The sequence below is a fragment of the Ostrinia nubilalis genome, chromosome 1 (genome assembly GCF_963855985.1).
Source record: "Ostrinia nubilalis chromosome 1, ilOstNubi1.1, whole genome shotgun sequence".
Lineage (NCBI taxonomy): Eukaryota > Metazoa > Arthropoda > Insecta > Lepidoptera > Crambidae > Ostrinia > Ostrinia nubilalis.
This window is the reverse complement of record NC_087088.1, coordinates 2,007,534-2,035,235: the sequence shown is the minus strand read 5'-3', so window position 1 is coordinate 2,035,235 and position 27,702 is coordinate 2,007,534. Positions and strand designations below refer to the sequence as shown.

The 27,702-nt window shown below is 36.0% G+C and overlaps 3 protein-coding genes across 3 annotated transcripts in view; 1 reads left to right on the top strand and 2 right to left on the bottom strand.

Moving 5' to 3' along the window:
- LOC135078003 (14 kDa phosphohistidine phosphatase-like) overlaps positions 1-27,702 on the bottom strand; it is a 516,815-nt gene that overhangs the window by 131,815 nt on the left and 357,298 nt on the right. The window lies entirely within an intron of this gene.
- Positions 1-27,702, bottom strand: part of LOC135077259 (unconventional prefoldin RPB5 interactor-like protein) — a 250,827-nt gene that overhangs the window by 190,667 nt on the left and 32,458 nt on the right. The gene's annotated exons all lie outside the window — the stretch shown is intronic.
- The window catches only part of LOC135076984 (rho GTPase-activating protein conundrum), a 127,730-nt gene that overhangs the window by 97,737 nt on the left and 2,291 nt on the right, over positions 1-27,702 (top strand). Inside the window, exons 4-9 of the mRNA XM_063971532.1 lie at positions 13,381-13,619; positions 25,209-25,333; positions 25,854-26,029; positions 26,459-26,564; positions 26,849-26,957; positions 27,451-27,610. Coding sequence (XP_063827602.1) covers positions 13,381-13,619; positions 25,209-25,333; positions 25,854-26,029; positions 26,459-26,564; positions 26,849-26,957; positions 27,451-27,610 — 915 coding nt within the window. The remainder of the gene's footprint in view (positions 1-13,380; positions 13,620-25,208; positions 25,334-25,853; positions 26,030-26,458; positions 26,565-26,848; positions 26,958-27,450; positions 27,611-27,702) is intronic.

Here is a 27,702-nt window from a genome sequence, read left to right as displayed (position 1 = left end):
GCCTCCACTCCAGAACCTTGCTGCCCCATTGGCCGTCAGTTCTTTTTTTTTTTTTTATGTGACAGGAGGCAAACGAGGTTCTGCGTACTATGTGCCCTGCCCATTGCCACTTCAGCTTGCTAATCCGTCGGGCTATGTCAGCGACTTTAGTTCGTTTACGGATCTCCTCATTTCTGATTTCTCGTAAAGAAACACCGTTGTATTTGATTAATAGATCATTATGTTTATCACTGAAGAGATAGTTCCTTTATCATGTTTTCAAGTTCGTGTGTTCTTTATATTACCTACTTAGTTTTAATCCGACGCCATTGTATCTTATTACGGCATCAGGAAATCACAGCTTAAGATTGTACACATTAAAAGATCATTATCTAACATTTCTGTTTGATGGTGAAGTCCCTAGAGAGGAAAGTCATCCAGATAGGGTGATTGTTATAGTAATTACCCTATACATAGTTATTGGTAATATTGGATTGTTAATAAGTAAGCGACAAAAATATTTACTAAGTACATTGGACTGCGTATAGCTCAGAAAAAATATTTGTCTCTTTTCCTCTCTTAATAACTTCCATTAGGCTTGTTTCTTTTTATTTTAGGCAAGTTGGTCAATAACTTTGTAAATAAGCATAATAATGTAAATAAGGTGCAGTTTGCAATGCCGTGAACGATTAGAGGATCTGCGCAAATAGTTCGATAGATAGATCAAGTACTCCATTAGCTTGTCCATTCGTGCAAGTGCTTATGAAGTAATGCAAAGTTACCTGTGATTGCGAGTTTGAATCTTGCTGGGGGCAAAATAATTAATGTAACGAGTAAAGTCGATGAGCACGAGCATTTATACCCGTAGGTTACAAGCACTTTATTAATTTTCCTGCGAGGTTTTCATGAATTCCCTATCATGAATCATGCCTTATTTTAATCTTGAAGCATAGACACAGCACTTAGGTAAACAAGTTGTATAACTTTAAAAATTTACCTACATTAGTACACCATGCAATGACTTGCTCCGATTCATCCATCCATTAGGGTATTTAGTCTGCTGCATTAGCACCCTCTGTAATTTATCAGAGGCAAATGAAAGATTTTCTAGCTGCCTGGATTTTGGAGACGGTTTAGGAAAGCCAGGCCCAGAACGTACGACACTGTGTAGGTTTGTTGTCGACACGAAAAGAAGAAGAATTAATATTTCTTTCTTCGCCATTCTACACATCTATCAGACTTTAAAAGAAATTCTTGTAAATCATATAACATTATCAAAATTCGTCACACGTGTCAGTATGATGCGTAACGTTCTGTGGCGACCATATGACATGCGGGTCACAATCAGCGCATACCTGCGCGGGCGTCGCACGTGGGCTGCATGGTGTTGCCATGGTGCCAGGCTTCCGTGGTAGAAACTTTAAACTTAGGTTGAATTGCACCAACTTACTTTAACCGTAACTATAACAATAAGAGTAGGCGCACACCGTTGATTTTTCGTCGGCCGATAGTTTAGTCGGGCAGTTGATCAGTATGGGCATGTATGGGAGTGCGCACACTACGCCGATTCGATTTGGCCGATTCTTCATACAATTTAAAATCGGGCACAACTATCGGCCAACTAAAATCAACGGTGTGCCTACTCTAACCGGTGCATTTTGTATGGAGTTTGACAGATTTTGACGTTTGTTAACACTTTCCGTGACAGTGAACTGCTATAGCAGTCATAACAATTAAACTTCTATTGTGTCTGGGTTACTGTCCGGGAAAGTGTTAAAGTAAGATGGTGCAACTCAGTCTAAAATATCAAAAAGGTGATGGTTCACTGGTTGGGTTTTTATTGGCGGTCAAGCTGCTGATCTTGGCTACACAGGAGTTGCAGCGGTGGGAATGAGAGGCGGGAATAGTCCCGTAAAAAGGAGGTGGTTTTGTGGGGATTCCGTAGAAAAGATACACGTTCTTGGTCCTTGTTATATTCTTACTCGAAACTTTACTAACAGAGTCTGATTTTCTCGTAAGTCGTAGGAAGAAATCAAAGGGGTTAGTTACGTAAAAATGCCATTACCATGTTTTCGGGTCTTTCTTAGTTGGTCATACGCGGTGGTTTAACTTTAGTAACTAGTAATTCAGACTATTACCTACTTAATAGATTTGTTGCAAACTATTACAACTACATAAGAGAGTTTCGACGATACGAGGTCAAAAACTAGTACAAATCACGTTCATCCTTTAAGAAAAAACTACTGATCAAAAAAATGTGTCTTAAAAACTGGCCTTCGTCCATAGAAATCGCCAGAACAAATAAAAGAAAATAAATACTGAATTGATTAAAATAAGGATTAAGAACACACATGTAGGAATGAGGAAATCAATTAGTGAATCGTCAACAAGCCGTAGATCACTATTAGCATTCCGCGCATGCGTACGAGCTGTTTAAGACGACATTTTTACTTTGGCTCGTCAACAATCCTATGGATTTGAATCGAGTTTACAATACTTTTTGTCTGAAATACCTACTTGCTATGAATTCTTTGTGGTTGAGGAAAAACGTATTTTATTGCGTATTGATTTTTGCGATGTTTATCAATAACGTAAACAACTCTACATTTTTGTTGCAAAAAATAACCAATTACAGCTAAATACGAAGAGGCAGTGTTAGATTGATGTGTTTTCGTCCCAAATCAGGCTTGAAACTCCATTAAGAATGTAGAGTCAATTTTTCGGAAGGTAATTTCAATCGCCCTTTTCTTGAAATAAAGCTACATGTGGCCCAAAAACTTGCTCAATATCGCACGTGCGCTCAAGAGCTAAAAATGTGTAAAAATGTTTCAAAATAGTATAGCTTATCATGGTGCGGAAAACAAGGTATCACGTGAAGCTTTGTGCGGGAAGAGGCACCTTTTCCTCCAAGTACCGATTTATCCGATGCTTAATCGTTTCATGTATTATGTAAATTTATTTGCTACCGAAGCAATAATTTTCTCATATTTATTTAATTGTGCCTCCAAAAGCCTCCATATTAGCACACAGCTCACAACCAGTCTGCTTAACACACTATCCCCGTTCAGATTCCAACGGTATATCCTTAAACGAACCATTGTTCCGTTCGAGTGCATTGATATCATTTTCACTGGTCGCCATATATGCTGTGAAGGCTGTGAGGGTCAGTACGATTGCTTTATTTTTTATTCTGTCTGATTAGTCACCAGAACATACTGTTACAAAGATGTTCATTTGTGTTGTTGGAAAGATAAATCAAGCACGTAATATTTTCAGAATCCCTTCATTGTCCTTTTTTAACATAGGCAAATTGAAGTCTGAATATGGTTTTTCACTTGCAAAATTCAGGCACTGCTTCAAAACCATTTCTTTCAGTTTATTTCAGACCATAAGATATTTACTGTCTGTAAAAAAATACCTGAATAAGGTAAACGTAAAAAGTACTTGGATTAGAAGATGTTAAAATAGGTATTCAGTAGTTAAATCTGCTGTCAATGTGACACCCACTAGAGTTGTGAAAACCCACTCGAAAAAGAAAGGCATCAGCTATTGTACCTAAATAAATTGCGGTCCAATTGCTTTGCGATAAGTATCTTTACACAACCAGGTTAAGCTTGGATTTGAAAGTATTAATTAGCGGCTATTTGGAAGCATAAATCTTCACGTTACGCCTACAAATAACCAATTAATTAATAAAGAGTATCAGTGTCATTTTTCAATTTAAATCCATTTGTTATAACTTGACACCCTAACACCGAACGAAAGAAGTAGCTAAAAGCTTAACCTCGATCAAAACAATAATACAGTAGTAAAAACAAAGTTTAGTTACATTGAAATAGCCTAATTGATTTCTTGTATTGCCTGATGTAGTAGTTTTTACTTTAAGGCTGCGTGCAAAAACTTGTAAGTCAACAATAATCGAAAACAATACGGTTGCTATGAATTTTTTAATTAATTATTTATTAGACACGGTTAAATTAAACGTATTCATCTGAACTACTTCCTCGTATTCGCACGATTGTTTAGCAAAATTTGCAATTGGCACTGAACGGTATCTGACTTCCTGAGTTTGTGCAACCTTTGTTTGATATCGCACGTCAAATTGTTGTTAGTTACAAAGTTAATTTATTTGGTTCAGTTTTAATTGGTTTTTGCTGTAAAATATTGTCAAGTGTGTTTTTTATCTAATCGAATGAGAACGAAATGAATGAAGGTCTGTACTTCCTTTTGGCGAATATAGCTACAAAGACCCAATGGTTATGAATGAGCATTGTTTTCGTTTTACGAAGAGAAAGAACCTTTACCTGTAAAGGCATTGGCAATAATAAACCTAACGGTTGAGCTGGTGGTAAATCATAAATCTACTACGTGTATAATATTGTCTCGTAGCAGATGGTATAGCAGTTTCGTCTTAGTAGTCCCTTCACTGAATGGTATTTTTTTGTAATAAAAATGGTATATGGCACGAAGAAGTAAAGCAGGTAGCTCTACTTACCGTTTGTATAAAACATTAGGAAATAGATAAACTATTGCACACCTACTGGTCCGATTACTCTTATCTAAATGGCGGTCGTGCTTTGTTCTGCGCACGCGCTCCTGACACACATGCATACGTGTTATGGTGGCTGACCCCACGCCCTGGGTGAAATTCTAACTCGGATTAGGTACAGAGAGAGCAAGGAGTTTAGAAGACATGTATTGTATAAACCATGTATATACATACGTTTTTATGCGTGTTGTGTACGAGAACATCTCAAGGGCTGCCCATTTTCAGGATATTTATTGATAGGTATGACTATTACACGCAGTGCGTACTTTTAGCAATATAAAAATTTAAGATTAGATATTTGGAGAAATAGAGCAAAGTTCAATCTCCAAGGCACACTGAAATAGAGTAATAAAAAAAATAGTTGATATGAATTTGGTGATCCCCAGATTATGATAGATATGATACCTACAATGACGTATAAAGACACAAGATTGGGTTACAATAACATTGATTTTCCAAGATCAAAATCTCTCGTACTCTACATTTGTCAAGATCTTATCGTCGCGTCGTGACATTAAAAGTTGTCGCATTGTGTATTTGTTACACAATATTGAAAAACCGTGTTACAATGATGGCAAAAAGTGACCAACTAACACTAATAAATTCTTCTAATCACCTCCATTACTACTGTACTATGTTTTGTTACGAATTATTAGCGAAAAAAGTGAGTTCTATTATTAGAGCCACTCCATTGAGCGTTGAAAATAGCCGCGTCTAAATATACATTTGAAATACGTCAATCGTAGTGAAAATAAGATAAACCGGTCACGAGCTTGGCTTTTATTGATATTATTTATCTGGACCATCGGGCCTTTATCTTTCTGCGCAGAACAATAGCCTTCAGTCAGGTTTATGGATAGAGGCAGAGAGGTTGTTCATAGAAACAAAAGTTCGGTATTAATGGGACCCAACGATGCAGTTGCTTCTTTTGCCCGTTCTTCCATTCAGTAAGTTTATTGTTGGATAGTAGTCCGCCGTTTGTTTGGTTTGATGAATGAAAATGTATGAATATTTGTAAGTTTATAGGGATGGTACAGTGGGTGTCGCTAAGACAGTTATTCAACTTCTAGCAGTGCAGGTAGGAGCTTAAAATCACACGTGTCTTTGCATACCTATTTAATAAATTGGTATAGTTTGTAAAGGAAGGATTAGATTTTTTGTTTTTACATAATAAAATCAAGAAGACTGATAATTTATGAATTTTATTTTTTAAGATTTTAGTTTTCAATACGAGTAATACCTGTGCCAAAAATATTTAACAAGTGCGAGTAAGTAAAGTATTAGGTATGACATAAATTTAAGCTGTATCTAGATTATTACAAAAGTAACTCTAAAATAGTAAAGTAAAGTAGGTAAGTATTGGTATTTAACACTGACGTTTTTATGACGTCGTTCGGTGTCAGCCTTTATAAACTCCAAATACGGTCAAGGTCATAAAATGTACAGCGGTCCCGACATTCTCTTTGAATAGTTGTTTTTATTTGTTTTGGGCCTAATGATCGCTTTCGCCTATCTATTGTGACTACCGTCCTTTGTGAACATTATGGGTTTATTGTCAAACCTTATCAGCAGTAAAAGTTTCATTTTTAAAGTTTCGAGATTTTTGACTTAGTTTGCTTTGGGACTCCGGCGTGACCGTTTCTGGTGTCGTGGATATTTTGTGGACAGTTTATGTGTTATGTGAATTCAGTTGATCATGGTGGTGTTAGTCAGTTATAAACTACGGGATTTCCTGTACATTTCAGATGGCTCTGAAGGCGGTAAGCTTTCGTATTGGAATACTTTTTTGACATGAATTTTTTGATTTATGATTAAATCTTGAAATCAGAATTTAATATGGCCAATAATACCCGATAAAACGGGTCTATTTTATGAACCCAAAATCAAGTCAACTACATTAAATTCCAGTTTTTTTTATGTTAATTCAATTTAAGCAAATACGATCTTTGGCGCATAATAACTCTATCAATAATAAATATGATACTTGAGTTTCGATATAAAGATTTTCATTATCTTAACTCCTTTTGGTAGACCTCGTGGGGTTTGTTGCCAATAGGAATGTAGAAACGGGAGCGAATAAAGACAAGAAATGTATCCGAGAGACGCGCGACGAATATAGTGCGTCTAGACGCAGTGCGACACACATTCCGGAGGATGCGCTTGCGACGTGGTTTTTTTGACGGATAAAGTTTCTTATGACGCACGAAAAAAAAAGTTATGGCAAAGTTTTCTTTATAATATCTAGCCTCCTTCCTTTTACCTATTTTCATTAAACTACAGTAGATATTTTAAGTAATTAATTACCTTCTTACTGCCTTTACTTTTTGTGCCTATCGGTTCTGAACTAGTACTAGGCAAATACCTATTTAGGTAAATATTAATTACAGCACTGTAGGATGTAAGACGAATGTATTTCACATTTTATTATTTATTTACATGTAAAATATGTTTTATTTAATAAAAGGCTCTACATTGTATGATTAGAAATGGTCTAAATTCCGTATCTTAGTTTAAAAGTCCAAAGTCTATAAATAAGGACGTAACAACGGCGCGAGCGCGTCCCGCCCGCCCAAACACGCGTGCTTCACGAATCTGTGAACACATGGAATTATAATAAAAATAACCATTTAAAAACACGTTGCAAAACCGCGTATTGTTTACAACTTTATCATGTCGTAAATAATACTTTTACTATGTATTATGATTGTCAATTAAATTCAAATATTTTGACCTAAAAATGAAATCTACATTAACTTTTCCCCAGTTTATGTTCTATAGACACTTCCTCTACTCACGTTTACGATCGGAAACGGTCTGAATTTAACGCGCGTCCGTTAATCTCAGGTAAGAGCCCGTGCACACTTTATATTTTGCTTACACTATACACACTTTATATTATAGTCATCCGTTTGGTGTAGTGGTTCAGAACGGACTACTATGCCGAGAGGTCCCGGGTTCGATTCCCGGTCGGGCAGAAATTGAAATGATGAATTTTAATTTCTGTGACGGGTCTGGGTGTTTTCTATGTATAATATGTATGTAATTACAAAAAAAAAAAAGTATTTAAGTATGTTTATATCCGTTGTCTAGTACCCATAGTACAAGCTTTGCTTAGTTTGGGACTAGAAGCGCAGTGTAAAATGTCCAAGGATTTTTTTTTTCATAAACCAGCTCCTAAGTACTCCTTACATTACGTGAATTTAGTATGACTCTACAAAAAGTTTTGATGCAGCTTAAAATTTCTACTTATGCAAATTATTTTGTAACAACTGAGGTAAAGTAGGAAAACTAACTTCCTAACAAACTAGATAACGTAACGTAATTTATTACGAGCCACCTTTCCTACTGAAAGCTTCTCCGTTGAGGGTTATAATACCTATCTTTTTTTAAATCGAACCAAATATCTGAGTCAATCTGCTAAAATAAGATAGTGTAAAGTTCAAAGTGTGCACGCACCATAAGTCTATAAATACGCCCGCCTCTTGCGCCGCCCGCCCTCGCATCGTGGCCCAGTCGGGCGCAACGCGACGCGCGCTACGCCGCGAGTGACGTCACGTGCTAGGGCGGATCGGAAAAATGTAAACACTGTGATTTGCCAGAAAAAAGATTTTGTTTATTTATTGATAGTGGCTGATAAGGTGACAGGGAAATACCTTTTGGGAAAATAATATTTTATTTACAGTTATTTTGTGCAATAAATAGTGGTAAACGCACTGATTTGATTAACATCCAACAGATATTATCTACGATTTTGCTAACAGATGCATTAATGTGAAAATATTTCAGTAAAGGATTTTTAGGATTAAATCAGGAATTTGTTGTTTTAATTTAATTAATTTAGTTTGATTATTGCGATGTCTATATTGTACCAAAATACTTTTAAATTCTATTAATAGTTAATGAGTATTGATTCTATTGGAACTAAGAGTACATTATTTAAAAAATGTTGAGTTTACGAATTTGGTAGCAATTTATTATAAAAAATATGTCATTAATTTATTTGTTTTGTTCCTGCCGACGTTGATTGACGTTAATATACACGCACATAGAATATATTACTGTATGTCTATGTATAGTTATTCAATTAGCTATGACACTGATCAATATTCTAGTGCATGTTTCCTTGTGATTATCATATAGATCACAATATAGTTAATTCATTGGTAGTTCAAGTAAGATGACAGATAGACGTTGGTATCTTGGTCTCGCTAGAGGAAAAATAACTGTGATAAATAAAAACAGTTCAACAATTATGTAGTGCAGTTAAAATGTGAAGTGTTCTAGTGCTTTGTTAGATTCAAAGACTTGTGCCATCGATTTACTTATCTATTTTAAAAGTCGAATAAAAGATTATTCCCTAAAAGGATCTTCCCAAAAGATAGTAGAGAAATTGCTAGCAATCTATTCTATTTGTGTGAGTAACATTGCGAGATTGGTCTGGTTCAATTGTTCATCGTTACGTCAACGTCACAGTGCTTCCTGTGACGTTTTGGTGACTAACTCTAGACGCCCCTACAATTTTATCAGTCTTGGCAAGTCTTTGTATCTCCCACGCTAACTACTGGATGCATTTTTTACGTGGTTCATTCATTCTTACTCCCTGAATGAGGTCGCTATCTTTTGAATCCGAAACAATAGACTGTCGGCAGCGTTCGATAACGTTTGGCGCGTAAAACAAAAGCTAGGGAGTCATGGCTTTAGTTTTTTATTGTAATGTAAAGTGAATATTATCTTTTTGTGTTATCAGTGGCCAGTAATCGCTTTGTTAATGTGTGTTATGGGTGCGCTATGCCGTTTCCATGCGAAATATGTTATCGGTGAGTTACTATTGTCTGTGGTAAATACATTACTTATGTAATTAACCTTGTTAAGTAATTCATTAATAAATAGATTAATAATAAGGGTAGTTATTACTAAAAACTAACACACCCTCATTAAGTACAACAACACACAAATCTCCCATAGTTATTACGTATACACCTATGTGTATACGTATTGAATATGTACTTGCGTTTTGCACGTAAACGTATTCCTCGCTTAAACCAATAACTTTCCGCTCCATACAAGGTAAACTGCTTCTCACGCGAGAACAATGGCAATTGAAATGGACGATAAATCCTCTGAAAGATCGCAGAATGTTTACAGAGGGCTGCTACGGCGATCCAGTTGCATCCGGTGTTAGCTTGAGTCGGGTGCACGCTGTAAATAAGGATTAATTCGCTCATATACATTACTCTTACTCTTTTTGTATCAGTCTTCAGTTCATATGTATAAGATTCACTTTGTATATCAGTCTCTATACATATACTCTCAGTGTCTTATAGTAACTTAGAATAGAATTAAATAAAGGGCATTAGGTGATAGAGAGCTACTTATTAAAACGGAAAAGCTTAAAATTTTGACGAAGCTTAATAGGTAAAATGAAGTATGTAATATACTTTGGATTTAATGAGCTCGCGGACAGTTAACGGTGCACGTCCTTACTCAAAGATCTTTTAAGGTTTGCAAATTTTTCTTTACCGAAAATTTAAAATATGTTGGAATTTTAATGAAATCTAAGCCAACAATCAATTGAGTCCGCCAACTTTTATTATAAGTAGGTATACCTAATAAAAGTTTCTTTACGTACGTTACGTTTTTCTATTACTAATTACAACCACATAAAATGCCACAGTGTTTACTTCACATACATACAGTGGCTGTCTGGCTGGTACATTCATCACTTCCTTCTCCATTTTACCGCTCTATTGCGTAAACAACACACACAAGCCTATAAAATAAAGCTCCAGTGCATTAATCGCTAGTTCCGCGATATAAATAGGCGGTAACAAGCGCATCCTGTGGCGCCCGCGGCGTGTGCGTCGATGCAGTGCAAGGAAAGTGGAGTTTTATGGTTTAATTGTTGATGATTGACTAAAACGTAAACAACGGCTGTAATCTAACATTTATTTATGTATAAAGGATAATGGTTGTTTTTCCTTTAAGAATTAAAAATACCTCGGTTGAGGTATTTTAGGTGTCGTTACGAGTATGTACTTTGAAAATATGTACATAGTATTGTCATTTCAATTTGAAAAATAGTTACTGTTGCTACAGTTTAATTTAATTTGATTGCGATAGGTACATCCTGCATTTCAGTCACTTAAAAAAACAGCGGCTAGTTTTCCGTACTTAGTTCTATAAAATTTTCCCTGTTTAGAAAGACAATTTTGCTAATTCCTTTTTTTATCCACAACGAGCAAGCTCTTGGCCTATTTCTCATTTGATGGCAAGTGATGATCACGCCGTAGGTACTTACATTTCAACTTATTTGTCTATAGAAAAAGCTTTTAGTGGCAATGGCGATGAGATCTTATTTCATAAGTATTCTTTGTTATTAACATACAGCTGTCCCTGAATTTCACGCCACCATTTTCTATCTAGCTAGGCCATACCATCATGGATTTACCCAGCCAACAGCTAGTGTATGTTACAATTACTGCCTCAATGTAATGTCAAAGCTTTTAATGTTCACCTACTTGTCATCACCAATGATGGCCGACATGTAGATCGTAGATGGATCGTTAAGGATAAACCGCTGGCTATCAAGTGTACCGTTCGCTGACATATGGAACGAACAAGGCAGTATAATGGAAGTAATAGATACTTGACGTTTAGGAATAGATTTACAATTTTCATTAATGTTCCTAATATCTTTAATTTGGGGAGAGGCGGGTCAAGTCACACATTTGAAGTATTTTCGTCGATAAAATTGTCCATAATATCACGCCTTTAAAGTTTGATCACTACTTTCCCGGACACACTGTATACCTAATAGGTACCGCTCGTCACTTGTTTCATTAATGCATGCGCTATGTCAACGGGGTTGTGTTAAGTTACATGCACCTGTTTAAATGCTGACTACTACCATTTCTGAAACAGTCAGCTGTGACTCATCCGAGTGAGTGTGTCCGGTGAATGGCCTGAATTGCCTACTTCAGTCGTAATTGGAACAAAACAATATTAATAAAGTTTTACTGTGGTAGATAGCGACCACAAATAGACAGTAACTAGATGCTATCAATCAACAACTATTGGATTAAAACAATAATAATAATGTTTTTATTGCGGTAGATAGCGATCATAAATAGACAGTAGCTAGCGTATTGATAGCATCTATAATTCTAGATGCTATCAATACGACTACATAAAAAAAAGGATTATTAAGTAATTATATCGCACATATTTTTTTAAACTTGAATATTTCGGGTGGTTTACGGATTTGGTTTCACAAAGAAATCATCCCGATCTTTTCATTTCCTACAGAAAAATACTATTCTGTTACCAGTTTAGCCAAAAATGCATCAAGGGTGAATCAGAAGTTCAGAAGGCAGACTTGGCTATTTTTAGTGGGGATCGCACGCGCAGCGTATCCTGCCTGCTTTTCGTTATCCTTGTTAGTGAGTTTTGTTTGACATCAACGATAATCAAGGAAAGCAAGTTGTGTGGTCCTATTATCATCTTTTGTCTAATGCTTAGGTAATTATCCTCTTTTTTATAAGGCTACACTAAGTAATTTTATTACTTTTTATATTAGTTAATGTGCAACTACGCTTTATAATACTTGTACTTAAATTAAAACAATTTTAAATGTTCATTAGAGTGGATTTGATTGTTTCTTTTCGTTTCAGGATTGATTAGCGGTGTTTTTCTTATTCTTTTAGTCCTATGCCTATCTACTTACTATCATTAGCATTTAAGGCCATATTGAAAGACTTCAATGCATTTCATGTCTGCCTGCCTATTCATATTCATTACAGTTTTGTTAGTCAATTTACTAGCATTCTGTATGAAGAAACCAGCAGCTACATTATTCTGTGAATTATGGCTTCCTTATTTTTATGGGGTAAAAAGATAATGATGGTTTGTGGCGAAAAAACTATAATCAGCATCATTAAGGAAATAGTCGGAATCGAACCTAGTAGTTGCGGTATACCGTGTTGAGATTATGAGCATAATAACTATACCATGATACTACGTGCACGCATCGATAGAAAAAATGTGCGGAAGATTTGCGCGCGCGCACAAAAACATAGGTAGAGCGTGAATTATGTTTGAAGGGCGAATTTTTTATAACACGCACTTAACACATAATCTTGATAATGTATGAAACTGTACATAATATGTTGCTCTATGAAAATAGCCCTTAAATGCAATTATTGAATCCTTACATTATTTTAAATGTATGTTGTTACAAACCAATGATTTAAATTGCTGTTAACCACTCCATTGACTAATGCTATAATAATAACTTTAAATGTCATTAATTACAGGATGTTTGTCATTTTTAGAACTCTACAACACGTTCGAAATAGTTTTATAGGTCGTAAAAAATATCATAATTTCATCAAACGATTCTTAGTCGTCTACCTCATATTAAAATATCTCTAATGAAGTGTAGGTAGCAATGATACGATAGAATCGTAAAACAGGATAATAAAAGTTATAGCTCAGAATTCATAAATCGAAATAGCCTATATTTATTTCTTACTTCAGTACTCACCTGTCGGTACTAAAACATAGGCGTATACCTAGGTCATTAAAGCTCTTTATTATTAATTAACAATAAATAACTTTTCGAAAATAACTACCCTTTAACTCGTTTTTAATTACAAATGGTAGGTAATTGTTTTTAAACCATATCGCGCCATCTACCGATATCAATTTGAAACCATTCTGACATTGACAGTTGTGTTCCAATTTCAAAACTTTCCTATTGCCATTGGCACAAATAAACCTCTTTAAAAAATGAATTGCCTTTAAACAAAAGAAAAAAGAATATCAAAACTGACGGCCATCTTTGATTGTTGCAGAAGGCGAATTAGAGGCGGAATGGCTGCAAGCGGCGGGCCTGGGGTCCCTCGCAGCGCCCTTCCAAGCTGGCCTGGAGGTGACGGAGGCCCAACTGGGTGAGGCTGTCAGGCCTCTGCCGAGGGAACAGGCCGCGGCCGTCAGGCGGCGCGTGCGCCGGCTCAACAGAACTGTGAGGAGGAAGCGGGCCGCTTCCAGAGCGAAAAAGCCTGATATACGCGATGTGTTCAGGGATCTCGAGGTGAGTGTCTTTATCTTTTATTATATTAGTTGGTTTCAGTTCTCGATTAGAACATATGAAAATTAAGGCATAGATTACGTTATCATGTCTCTGGATCTCATGGATTGCTTTTGCGATTGCGAGAACTAAACTAATGATGAAGTAGATAGAGCACTGATACTGCATAGATTGCATAATAGACCATTCTATTGTAGTTTGGAAGCACAACGCCTGAAAAAGAATTTCTAAGTTTTATTGAAGAAAAGTACTTGAAAACTTATGACTTGATGTGACGAGTCAGTAAATCGACTAACTTCACTGCTTAACAAATCAGGGACAAACACGAGAATGCTATAATGTCGGCAACTTGAATACACGTGTTCACGTAAACAACGATTAGGATAATCTAATTTTAACGAAACGATTTAAATCTCATCGTAACTCGTTTAGAACGGACCAATTCTCAAAAGATAATTACTGAAGAATGCGCTTGAAACATTGGACGGCAAGACAGACAGGTGTCAGAAAGAGTTAGGCCTCTTCAAAATAAGTTGAATGTTCTAGATCAAGTTGTACCTCCTCTTGTCAAAAGCTGTCAGGCATGTAGCCGAGCTAGACATCAAGTCTGCAGCGAATGCAATCTAGTTTGTGTTTTAATTTCGTCTATCAAAGTCGCTTTTTGATTGGACCGAGGTCGTGATTGGTATGCATAAACAGATCTGTGTATTGAGATTGTTTAAATATGTGTGTGTCACGACTGGTTTGGCTCTGTCAAGTTTAAGAGCGTTTTTTTGGTGGTTTCTACGAGACCGTTACTGAATCCGACCCGACGGGTTTGCGCGTGTGGCTGTTAACTGCTCAGCTAGAAATGTAGCAATGCTTTTAATTTTAGTACAGTTAGTTGACAAGATCGTCAGGAACTTTAATAAGCAGGCGCTAGTCTGAGTGTCAGGGCTGACAATGCTTAAAACTAATAGCAATACAAGTTAATTAATGTCATTAATAGCTGTTAAACCTGAGTTAAAATTTATTAATTAGGAAATAATGGAAAAAACAATAAGATAACGTAACGGAATTAACCTCACTCCAACTACTGTTTTCATACCACTGTTATGACTATCCATTGAATTGATATGAGGATGAATTGAAAAAATAATTGAAGAGCACCATATTATAAAACACTGTTTAGTCTGTTTTCATCAAGTGAAAATAATTTCAGAAGAGCAACAAAAACGTAGAGTCTACGGGACTATTCCCACCACTGCAACTCCTGTGTAGCCAGGATCTACAGTTTGACCGCCACAAAAAAACGTCCGTTGTCCCGGGGGAACGTTAAACTGTCATTGGACCCGCAACGTACTCTACGTTGCGGGTCCAATGACAGTTGATTTTCTGATGACTGATGATTTTCATTTTATAAAGTGCGACCACATTTTCTCGTTCAGTGTAAGCAGCAAATTGTGAATCACGGATTTCCCAATCAAGACCGTAACTTGTTCGTAAAATCAGTAAAATGTACGAGGTTTAATTGGTTATGTACTTTACAATTTATTGTTCCTGTTCGATACTAAATGTAGAGCGTTTAAGTTTTAGTTCCGCTGCTAATTGTGAACTACTTAATTACTAGTGTTATATTTCGTAATAATGTATAAATTATGGTGCTCGTATTCTTTTCACCAAGTTAATTTATTTGTAGATATATTTTTTATTATTTTCACTTTGCTATTACAAGTAAATGAGGATGTAATCGCAATGTTTTTCGATATAATTAAACAATTTTGCGGGAAAAATAATCCACTGATATTGAACCTTCGATCAACAATACCAATTAGATATCGGGTCAGCGCAAAAATTACTCGGGAAATAACAGCGCACTTGAGAAGTGAGTTCTTTTATTGAGTTGATTGAAGTATTCAACGTAGAAGCATTGTCCAATCCAATACCTATAATTGTTTACTGTATAGTTATTGCCCTTAAACACCCTACATAATTGAATAAATTAGTGTTAATTAATAGTAACAGACAACAGAAATAAACAGCTGTTTATAATATAAGCAATGGCTATAACGAATCAATAAGTATTCCCCCAGACGTCGTAAATATAGGCTTTCGAGTCGTTCGTGTGAAAATTCTAGGTTATTGGCGGCATTTCCTCTCAGTGCGTACAGTCAGCTTGGAAAATATGTAGCCAAGGCTATTTACGTTCAAACAAAGAAGCGATTGTGATGTAAAATGTGTCATTGTTACTCTAGTCTACTGCGAGCCACTAAAGTTGAGTTGCACCACCAAACTTTGACCGTAACTTTAACGAAAACTGGCGTTTTTTGTATGGAGTTTGGCAGAGATAAAGTAAGATGGTACAAATCAGCCTAAGTTTTTTCTATAGTGTCATAACAATACATAGATTAAGATGGTTGGAGGAAAGTTTAAAACCTAGCCTTGTGACACCTGCAGTGTAACCGGTAATAAGTAGACAAGTTCTTAAGAATACGCGACTTGTAAACGCAAGCAGACACCCTGAGGCGAGGCGGGTGCCATGATGCAGACAGCTGCAGAGGAAAATTAAATATTTAAAGGAATATTTAAACTTACATGGACACATTTTAATATAACTGCCTTGTATTATTATAATAATGTGTGTACGGTCGCCAAGAGATATACCTACAACAAAATAATTAATTTTGGACTTTAAAGCTGTAGTCATAATTTAAAATCAATTTATTTTATCGCAGAGTGATATGCTGGCGACTGTACATAACATTCAACGAACGACTCTACATCACGAATAAAATTCTTTCACTATCACTATTAGGGTTTCTGATTTCTCGACCAATTTTTTTTCTCGAGTTTCGAGAATTCTCGAGGCCAAAGTCTCGAGTTTTCTCGGGTCTCGAGTCTTTTAATGAAAACTGCTGAAATCGGTTGAAATTTAATAAAAACACAGGTTTTTTTAAACTAATATACCTACTTTTATGCACACCAATTAATATTAGAATTTAGTACCACTTATTTTGGTAAGGAAATAAACAAAAACTAAAATCTTCTTTCATAATTAATTTTTACTAATAATCATAGCAAAAGTCATAAAGTCGTGTGTTCTTGAAGGATAAATAACAATAAAAATCTGGAGCTACAATTGAATCACTTGTTTTCCAAAAAACACAAGTCCAAATAGCAAAATTACGATAAATAGTTTTTTTTATGAACAAAAAAACTTTTAATAAATTTTTAAATTTCTTACACATAACGATTTGAATAAACTTTACGAGGAGGCACGAGTACCTAACCTAACGTCTGTTAGGTAAGGTGACTGTCTTTAAATCAGTCAGATTAAACATACATAATAAATATAGCATACTCATTGGTGAACATTTTTACTTAGTTTCGATTGAGATCATTACTGCTTCTTACATCAAATCAGTTAAAAAAGGAAAGACTAGGCCAGTCTAAAAGCAACATTAACCTATTAAATAATTAAAAACTTACTTTTGTCTAAGAAAATAGGCTTTCAAGAATATTAAAGCTTAAAATCGAAACTCGAGAATTCTCGAGCTCCGGCAATTTTTTTCTCGTCTCGAATGAAGCCAAATTTCTTGAGTTTTCTCGAGTTCGAGAAAGCTCGAGCAGAAACCCTAATCACTATAAACATATATGTATTTACAAAGATCCTTAATCCATAGCCCCATAGAATAGTCAGGAAGTGGATAGATAATATTGCGGCAGAGTGTACCAAAGGTAGCAGGTCTCATGCTCATGTCCAATCAATCGAACGATTCTCATTGCGGTCGCGACGAGTTTGCAGTTATGTAGAGAAAGGGTTACAAATGACAGGTTACCACAGATCAGCGATATCATATTATTATAGTTCTTGTTATTACAACTGTCAAAAATGAAGTACAATTTTCAAAGTAGTTATCGTAAGTACACATAAAGTTCAAAAGGTACACCTGAGTTTTGCAATGACGCATCTCTAGGGCACCACATTAGTATTCACTAGGGCAAAGCAAACAATGGAAGATGGATTGCAAATAGCAAACATTACCTATGCAAATATATTAAGCGCGATCAATGCTGTACTCTAGCATCATCTATGATACATTAAAACTGTATGTTTGATTATTACAAATAGCCTCTACGTAATAAAATAGAGCTGGCCACCATTAAAATTGTTTCAAAACAAGCCAGTTATTAATGTACCTTACGTGACGGAAGGTGTATTAGGGGCACAGATAACTAACATCGGTGGTCATTAGATAAATACGCAATTAAGCCTCACAGACATTAGTTTGCTGGATAACCTCAGTTTTCGAACCTTACTGGTCAGATGAGGTCGTATTGTTTATAAAAACTCGCGCGACAATGTAGATAACACTGGCATTTCGGATGATCGAAACTTTTTGGCCATATAAAAATAAAAAAAACAAATGGAGAAAAAACGAAACAATAGAGGATCATGTTCCCAGTTTAAAAAATAAGTGGCGCGCGCGAATAGTCAGCCGAAACGGACGTTGGCTGAACGTAAAATTGCTTTGCGTCCGGTAAATTTCAAAACCGAATTGAGTGTTGTTACACAGAGTGCTGAGTGTCGGTGGTGCGTGCAGTTGTTTAGTTGTTTGTAAACAGTGGCATCATGATTTGTGACACGGTTCGCTCGAAGGTGTGCGAGAAGATGAACAGCTGTAAGGGACTGGCGTTGGTCAAAACCTACTTGGACTCTTTGGTATGTTTTTTGTTTGTGTGAGTTTGCTCATGCTTTGTGATAAGGGAGTTAGTGAAACCTCGAAGTGCTAGAGAACGGTAACACTACAAGTAATAGACAAGTATACACTTAAAACTGAAGTATGTAGGAAGTGTGTTGATAGACATAAAACGTATTGTAGAGTTTTCCTGATAGCTTTTGTTGACAGTTATTTTTGATAACGATTGTTTACTATTCGAATTCAACCTGCTATTATGAAATCGTCATGTCACATGTTTTTGTTAGCACGTCAATCATTTTAAAATAGACGCATTAGTTCGTATCGAGATAAAAACATAACACAACTACCTACATATTTTTTGATTGATTTACATCTTCTCTTCAATCTAACATATTGTTATGAAAAATCTTATCTTCATCATAAGTAAAACGTATAATCTGATTATTTGTTTATTTCAATTGTGTCTACAAGGTTTCCTACTAACTTTTAGTACAAATATTTATTAATCTGTATAGTAGATTTTATGATACTAATACAAAGGTCCTTCTACCTATGGACAAATAAATAAAAAACTATCATAAGAACAATCAGTAGTATTAGCTGTAGTATAGAAGTGCACTTACATTAGGTACCTACCTATAAACTATACACTGTTTCAGTTTTAGTCAAGTTACATTTAATGCATAAATTAAAATCATCTAAAGCTTGTATTCTGAAATGCAATAACTTTTGCCATTGATCTCAGGATGATCCATGATGGTCATCATCCAATGGTCTTCTCCAATCTTAATTAGGAGTCTGTCCATCAGACAGCTGGTCGTTCCCTTAGTAATGATGCCATTATGACCGGATAACACGCATATTTCAGCTTCTCTGGACTAATGACTTTTTTTAAGATAAGCTATGTATTTGAAATAGTTTTTTAATCAGACCATTTTTTAGTAAATGGACATATACTTATTTTTAAAATTGAAACATTTTTTTTATGATAGGGTTGCATTAATGTCGGGTTTTCTTGGGTATCAAGAACGCCCTGGCTTGGTGTCTCGCATGACAACGTCAGCTGCTATTCGAATCCCGATGGTGACATACTTAATGTATGATCACAAGAATTTTTACACGCAGACATAGAATGTAGTTTATTTTCCTATCAATTTAAATACACAAATATTGATCCGTTATCTAGTTGTTATGGTACAATATTTATTTATTTATCATACTTTTTTCGGTAGATCAACATTACTTACTAATTACCATCTCTTATCTTGGTCAGCAAATCGATCTACATCTAAGATTATTTTAATGTAAAATTCGATTCGATAACTACTAGACGTTAAGACATTGATAAAAAGATGTTATCTTTTTATCTTATCTAGAAAAAGTAATGAACCGGAGAGAACGTCTTTCAAAGAAAGCACTTGAACGTTTATTAATTAAACCACACTATTAAGAAAACAGTTAGAATTTCTAGTTTGCAACTTAATCATCCAAGTAAAACAATTAAAGACATTTAAATTCCTTAAAGCCGATTAATAACTATGTTGTAAGGCAAGCTAATATATTTGAGACCTGTAAAAGTGTCCTGATAAGATCCTACTTACATAAAAAAATAAATGTAATAGAGCTACTGTGATATTAAATTTGTATGCAATACATAGAGCGCCTGTTTCATTTATTGCCACAAATAACATGTAAATGGAAAACTACCGTGCTATATGTTATGTAGAGTCTACAGCACATCTAATTCTACATTTTTGTTGCAAAATAACTCCTATTACAACTACAATACATAAAAGTGTTAAACTTGATGAGCCGTCAGCACTCTGAATTATTACTGTCGGATGTTGCTGGACACGCGAATGCAGACTCACGTGTTAACTCATTCAATAAATTAACTAATATAGGTCATTGATTAAAATATACCGGCACTAAAGCCACTGACGTGCTACACAGTGTATCTACAACTGTACAGTACAATGTCTGGATACATATTTATTAACCGATTAATTTTAGTTTTTAACTGGAAGGCGTTCTACTACTGGACCAAGATTTCCTATTTTCCAAGGGTTTTTCCTTATCAAACGGAAACTGTCCTGGAAATTCTGATGTAGTATATGATACTTTTGGAGCTGCTTAGCCTTTGCGACTGAAAGTTGTAAACAAATAGTAATTTCGTTTGCTGTCAGCAAATAAGTAGTTGTTTATTTAGTACGTTCGGTTTTATATTATTTACTATTTTGAAAGGTCAGGTGCTAGTTGACAGGTCAATCATGTTTGTTTATTAGACGTTTCCCCCTTGATTATTTAAAGAAAATACTTACACCTACCAAGAATCCCATCACTGTTTTGAATTGACCTAATTTTGAGAACTCAGGATCTATGGTAGTAGCTAGAGCTACCTATTTGAGGAATCATCGCGTTACTTTACCTACCTCAAGGGTGAAATTTCTTATCTTTCTAGAATATCTGATATTTTTCATCAATAATACTGTAGGTACATCGTAAGAACAACCTCTTCGCGTAGGAAGGATATTGCTAATTAATTGTTTTCTAGATACACCGCTGCGTGTTGAGGTTGCATAGCCCAGGCATTAACAGATTTAGGCGATGATTGAAGGTAATTTATGTACTAGGTAGGTAATGCATTTGCCTGAAAAACCTATACGTATATGCATATTAAACATTTTTGTAACTACAATCTTACGTCTGTAGCACACCTCCGCCGCAAAACCAAGACAGCGAAACGATTTCAATATACATCTCTGCGTTTACTTCACCACGTTGCTAAGGTGGGGATGTGATTTCAGAGATGTATATTGAAGTTGTTTCGCTGTCATAGTCGAGCGCAAAATGGAAACGTAAATCTTCTTTCAACAAGAGAACTGTGCTTTCCTTCTTTAACAAACAAAGATTATCAGAAAGAAAAGTCGGCACTTAAGTATTATGACATTGACGTACCTACACTAGGTAAATCCCGTTTTTCCTCTAATTGACTAGTTAATTGTTTCATAACTTGAAACTGCTAACTAAGCCTAAACGCAGGCGCCTTGCGGTTTCTTAATCTGGCCGGTTTTTTTGAAATCACTAATTGATAAATTAAACAAATAAATTAAATGTTTGTTAACGCTAATGCTCGATAGGTAATAGGTAAATGTTTTGTTACTTGTTTTAATTAGTGCTAAACTAACAATATCAGGAAATAGGTACCTACCTACTAAGAGCCAATTTGCTTTCTTAATGTTTATTAGTTTAAAAATAACGTCAATTTTTAAAGGTTCCTGCGAAAGTAAGATTGTCATTTTGTTCAGCGTCAATAGGATTGTTGATTAAGCTTCAGTAGACAATTAATCGCACTATTCGCACAGCGTAGCTTAAATAAGTTTTTGAGTTTTCTGTAAATTTACGCAGTAGCACGGGATCGACTGCCGACAAACTCTTCAGCAGTTTTGCAGATAGTAATTGTAAGAAAAGCCAATGTAACTTTTATATTAAGTAGAGAATTAACAAAAAGACAAGCCCTTACACTAAACAATAGCAATGTCTACGCCTGTTTAAAGACTCACTAAACTCACCAAGGAGTAGACGTACCTATCGTAAATAGGTAAATAGCCTAAATTATCATTGCCTTAATGACAATTTACTGCGATTAAGAAAAAAAAATGCAGATTTTAATTCAAGACCGTAATCGCTGCTCTACGCTACGTCTTCGAATAGCATACAAACAGCAGCACACCACCTATGCATCTTTATCGAATCGAAATCTATAACGAATGTTGCATTATAAGTACATAAATAACTTTAACAGGTGAACTAAATATTGCACCGTTTACTGCTACAGACTAAACAATAAGACACAAATCTACGCGTTTACTTAGAAGTGTTAGAATCATGCGCAAAAGGCAATTTATTTTGTTCCGACAATAAGGTGTTCTCGGAAAATCACTGAAGTTGTTATCTCGAATATCGTATCGAAACAGTTGTTTGAAACGTTTGAATAATAATTTGATATCGAGACGTGAATTTAAATTACATTAAATTGACTTCATTGTCAACCGGATACCGGTTTTGTGTTTTGATAAAGGCTTTGTTAAGATAGTGCGTAAAATAACTTATTTGAACATGGCTCTGGAATGTGTATGCCACAAAATGTTTTGAGACAATTAAATAATGAAGAGGCACTATTGCCTTCACATTGGCTGTTGCCAGTTAGCTTAGATAGTTGAAAGTTGAAATTAATGAAAATAACCATAGATATAATTTGAATTTCATACCTACTCTACTATTGTAGGTATTAGAACGTGTGAAGCTTAACTTATTAAAAACAAGCAAAAAAACATTATGAAAGATCTTGGAAAAAAGCTGCAGACAATTCTTTTAAGTGATTTCAAATTTAATTACCTACTTGGTCTACTGTTATTAGATGTAAAGTCTTAAAATAACTCCTCGATATCTTTACCATATTGAGAGATTAATGATGAACTGTCTAGTGTATCTACGTCATCAAAGAAACACAAGTCCTAGATCGCTGTCACATAAAGCCCTGAGTGCATAAAATGCGCCGCCACGCCGGAAGGCGCGGTAATAACTCTTAATATGGGCAAAACTGAGCGTGCGCGCGCGCCTACTTAATTGATCTGTTCGTGGAAAATCGCGCTGTGCACAGCAGCGGATAAGAGATGAAAGATATAAATTGTATCATTTTACTCAAAAATACTTTATTGTTATTGACAAGCTGCTTACAGACTCACAGAAAGTCTAAACAACTTTCAGGAGATGAGATGAAAAATTGCCTTTCTCTACATCTTAGTACCTATAACATAAAAGCTTCGTAAGTAGGTTGGTACGTAATTATTGCACCCTTCGAGAAATGAATAACCTTTTTCTTTTCGGTAGAGTAACGACGTTGTATATTGGGGAATAGATCCTGAAATTAGCTCTACTCTCTGGAATTCTAAACTTTTCTGAAAATTAATGTTTTTAAACGAAACAGCAGGATTTAGTTGTTGGTTCTATCTGTTTCAATAATAGATTTATTGATATTTATACGAAAGTTCGCAGCTTCTTTAAGATAAAATTAAGTCAAAGATGACTTTTCTTTATCGCTTCCAGTGTGTAAGTCATATATTAGGAAACCGATCGGTGTTCGATCCGGAATGGGCTTCCTTATAGAACGTCGGTGCTGGGATTCCCACGACCTCACAAAGGAAGTATGGCCCACTGTTGGTAGAGATAAAAAAACTCTACATTTTTACTGTTGAAAAGAATGAAAATTTTCACGACATCTACAGTAAAACTTTACATGTTTCTCATTCCGTAAGAATGTTTTCAAATATAACAGTAAGTAATTACCCTAACAAATTAGTAAAATAATATGGCAGTTAAGTTGGCACTTGGTCTACGTAATAAAAATAATAATATTATGCCATGCATTAATAGTCATAATAGGTAATAATATGCGCTTCATTGTTATTTTATGTGAAAATGGTAGACCAAATAATTACATAATGTAGGTTTAAATACCATTATAAAAAAGCGTGCATTAAAATATTTAGAACTAATTTATTCATCATATCAGATCCATTAGCTTCTAAGAACACATTTATAGCAATTTATAACGATCTAATCGCAATTATTACGTAAGGATACAATAATTAGCGATCAGAAAGTTTTTTAATCAAAATAGTTATAAAATTATTGCATTAAAAAGCTTTCTAAGCATTGCGCAATGAAACGTGGGACAATGAATATTCGTTTTTTAGGTTTCTTTGTAATATAGAGCCAATTGAGTTGATATTCGTAAAACGAATATGTACCTATTTAAAACGGTTTTGCAAATATTTTAATAGTTAGGTATTTAGGAGTTCTTTGTAGTTGAGATCGGAATACAAATACGTCTCCGTCGAGTGAAAGACTCAACGTTAGATCACACTCGGCTCTTAAGTTTCCCACATCGATAATGGCACGTGCTTTCTACTACAAGAAAACGCTCGATTCTGTAACAATGTATCGAGTTCCGTAAGCGATTATAGCAATCAATCGATAAAGAAATGTTCTCATCGAGAAAGTGTTAAACACTCGCGTGTCGAGACAGTGAAATGTGTATGGAAATTAATTGTCTGCGGCGAAGAAAGTTACGGAATCTAGACGTTATGCTAAGCAGAGATAAAGATTTTGTTATAGATAGTAGATTGATTACCATAGTCGGATGTATGGATTGTTCGTTCCTATACCGGACTACTTACGTTTATTAATATTCAAAAATAAATACGATCCATGTTTCACACAAAAAAACATAAATGATGCCAATAAACTCAAATTATGACTCACTCTTAGCATAGGTACTAAGTACATACTTATGTGTGGATAAGTACCTACTTCTCGTCATCATAACATAATAATTAAATTAGGTATTTTAAATTGCACACATCTCATTGTTTTGTTTTGGACAAAACACGCCTAAGTACTCTCTCGATCCATCAGTAAGCGGTCAATTAGATAGCTCGTTATATTAATCACCCTTAATTAATTACTTGTGCAGCCCTAAATTTCAATTTTTGTCAAAGCTCCTCACAAGTTTTCGCGACGTGAACGCTTCAGGACGTTTTAAGTTTACTTATAACTTTCCTTAAACTTCTAACCATGAAACTCATGGAGTTTATCACGTATCATTGGAACCTCAAGTATAAAAATTATAAATATAAAAGCCAAGTGAGTTTCAAATTCTTTTATAAACGATTTCAGAACTAGAATTGCCGGTGGAAAAAGCCAGTGAACGGATTTTTCTTTTGTGACTTGATCAATTATGAAAATGTTAGTTAGTTCATGACAAGGAATTTATTGTAGAATCTTCGTTTATGGGATTTTCGGTTTCTGTGGCTGTAATTTAATCCTTTTTTTGTTCTTGTTTCAGAATTCGAGTGGCAGTGAACCGAGGTCTCGCAGTGCGACCCCCGACTCTCTGGACTCGCTGCCCAGCGGTGGGTCTGGTAGCCCGCCCGCAGAGTGGGCAGACTCCGCCACACCACCAGACTTTGTGTGAGTATCTGATAATATTAACTTGCGCTATGAAAGTCATCCTTGTCTTTTGTTTAATTTCACGATCACAAATAAATTGTGCTGATTTCCACGTCATTATAAAGTGCGAACCGATTTGTTGTGGCACCATAACTTTCAAGAGCATGCACTGATCTCCGAAATCTAAGTCGCCTTTTTAACTCTTGTTATTCATCTGGGAATCGACTCCAAGACTTTCGGAGCTTGAGTCCTCCCAAAATGAAGCGCTAGGAAAGGAACACGCCTGCTATGTGAAAGTACGATACTGAAAGTTCAGCTTAAAATGATAGCTGTGTTTTGTTGCCCATGAAATTAGCCGAATTTACGTGCTATTCGGCTGAAAGCTGAATATTTCACCTACGCTTTCAATGTAATTATGCCATGCCATGCGTTACGCTACACAAAAGTTCGACGGGTGCATAGAGATTTCTGTGATCTGTGGACGGGTGTGTTCCTTACCTAACTAAAGGATTTTTTTAGTTACTTACCAATCTCCTTACAGCGATAGCTTCCCGCCAGCCGGCGCGCACGCACCACTAGCCCGCACGCCGTCGGCGCCGGCCGGGGGGCGCCGAGCGCGCTTATCACCGCCGGCGCAGGCGCACTCGCCGCCGCTGCCCATGCACGAGCTCTTCAAGCCCAACGACCTGCACTGGGCTGATATAGCTACTAATACTGGTGAGGACTATAACTTTCTTCTTCTTCGTTCCTCGCAATACGGCGCCATTCCTCGCGGACTACAGCTTTCCGGGCACTTTCGCTAACCGAACACTTAGTTGCGGCCTTGGTCTGGTCGAAACTAGAAACTAGCATGCATGGGACTTATTGTTTGGCCGAATTTTCAATTTTGCCATGCAAATTAGTGAGGATCATTCTCCTGCAGAAGTGAATGAATGACCTGATGATGATGAAATGGATTAACAATTTCATGTGAACATAATTTCACGACGAGCCTTCTTTTCTTAAGCATCAAAAAGTGACGAGACTAGTGCAGCTTAAGATCATTATTACAGAAATCTTCTTGCAAATCTATGATTCGCTGACAGACAGCTTTCTTAGGAGGAAATCCTGAAAAAATCTAATATAATATTCAACCTTTACTTTCAGAGGGCATCGAGCTTTTGGGGTACCAAAGATACGGAACAGTTCAGGGACCGAGAATAGGCAAGGAACGAATCAACGGATCAATCTTAAAAGACAATGATACATTTATGTAAGTATTTTTATCATCCATGTATTTTCTTGCCTAGTTTCTGACCTACAAGCTTATCCATTTTTCGACCAAATCTGACTGCAGTTGCGTGCAACTTCAAACTCCTATTTTCTGATAATTTCTTTTGCGCCTAACTCCACCTTCTTTGATTGCGTTTTTTGTTGATGAAACTTCCCACCACACTAAGTACACAGGAGTTGCAGTGATGGAAACGAGAAGAAATATAATAATAGACCTTATAACTGGAAAACATAGATCCATTTACCAACGAATGTATTCCACAGAAACAAACACACAGCGGTGTCCCGCGCCAAGAGCTCGGCGTCCGCGCAGCAGCCGCTGAGCTTCGAGCACAAGTTCAACCTCGACCGGCAGATGCTCGACCAAGAGGAGGTGGGTACTGGAGTAAGGAACATGTCGATATAGACTTTTAAGCCTATGAAGATAACTTTGACGGCGCCTGATATGCCCCTCTAGGCAAATATTCGTAAGATCAGTAAGATATTCAATTTTGTGATTGCTTTATGGAGCGAAAATCTGAAAAAAGACGATTTCGGAATTTCAAATGTCACGAATGCTGGATGTTTCACGTCCTACTAAAGTACCACGCCACAATAACAGGTTATTGGTTCGATTTCTGCAGTAATGCCTTACTTGTAAAACGTTCAAGTGTAGCTAGTATAATAATGGTTGTTTGAGGTCTAGTAGGTAATGTTCTCTAACATGCGTTAAACATTTAAGTACAAAACAGCTATCTGCACAGGGATATGCTTTTGTCAGACAAAAAATTACACGTGAATTCCAGATTGTAACATCCAACTGACTGCAAACCGTCCTAATGGAAGTGTGTTTGGAAGAAGGGTGCTAAAGTGGTCTAAATTCTCAGGAATGGCCCGAAGAAGACAGCTGCGTGGACATTGAGAGCCTCCCAGAGCCGCAGTTGAAGCGGCTGCCGCCGCTGCTGTGGCTGGAACTGACGGCGCTGTTCGACCGCTACTCGCTGCCCTTCCATAAGAGGAAGCCTCCGAAGAAGAAAAGGAAGGAGGGTGAGTAGGAGTATTGTTAAAGTCTTCTTAGTTTCTCAAATGATTAACAAAGAGATAGCTTGTCTAGGAAGATGTTCTTTTCGTTCTGGGTA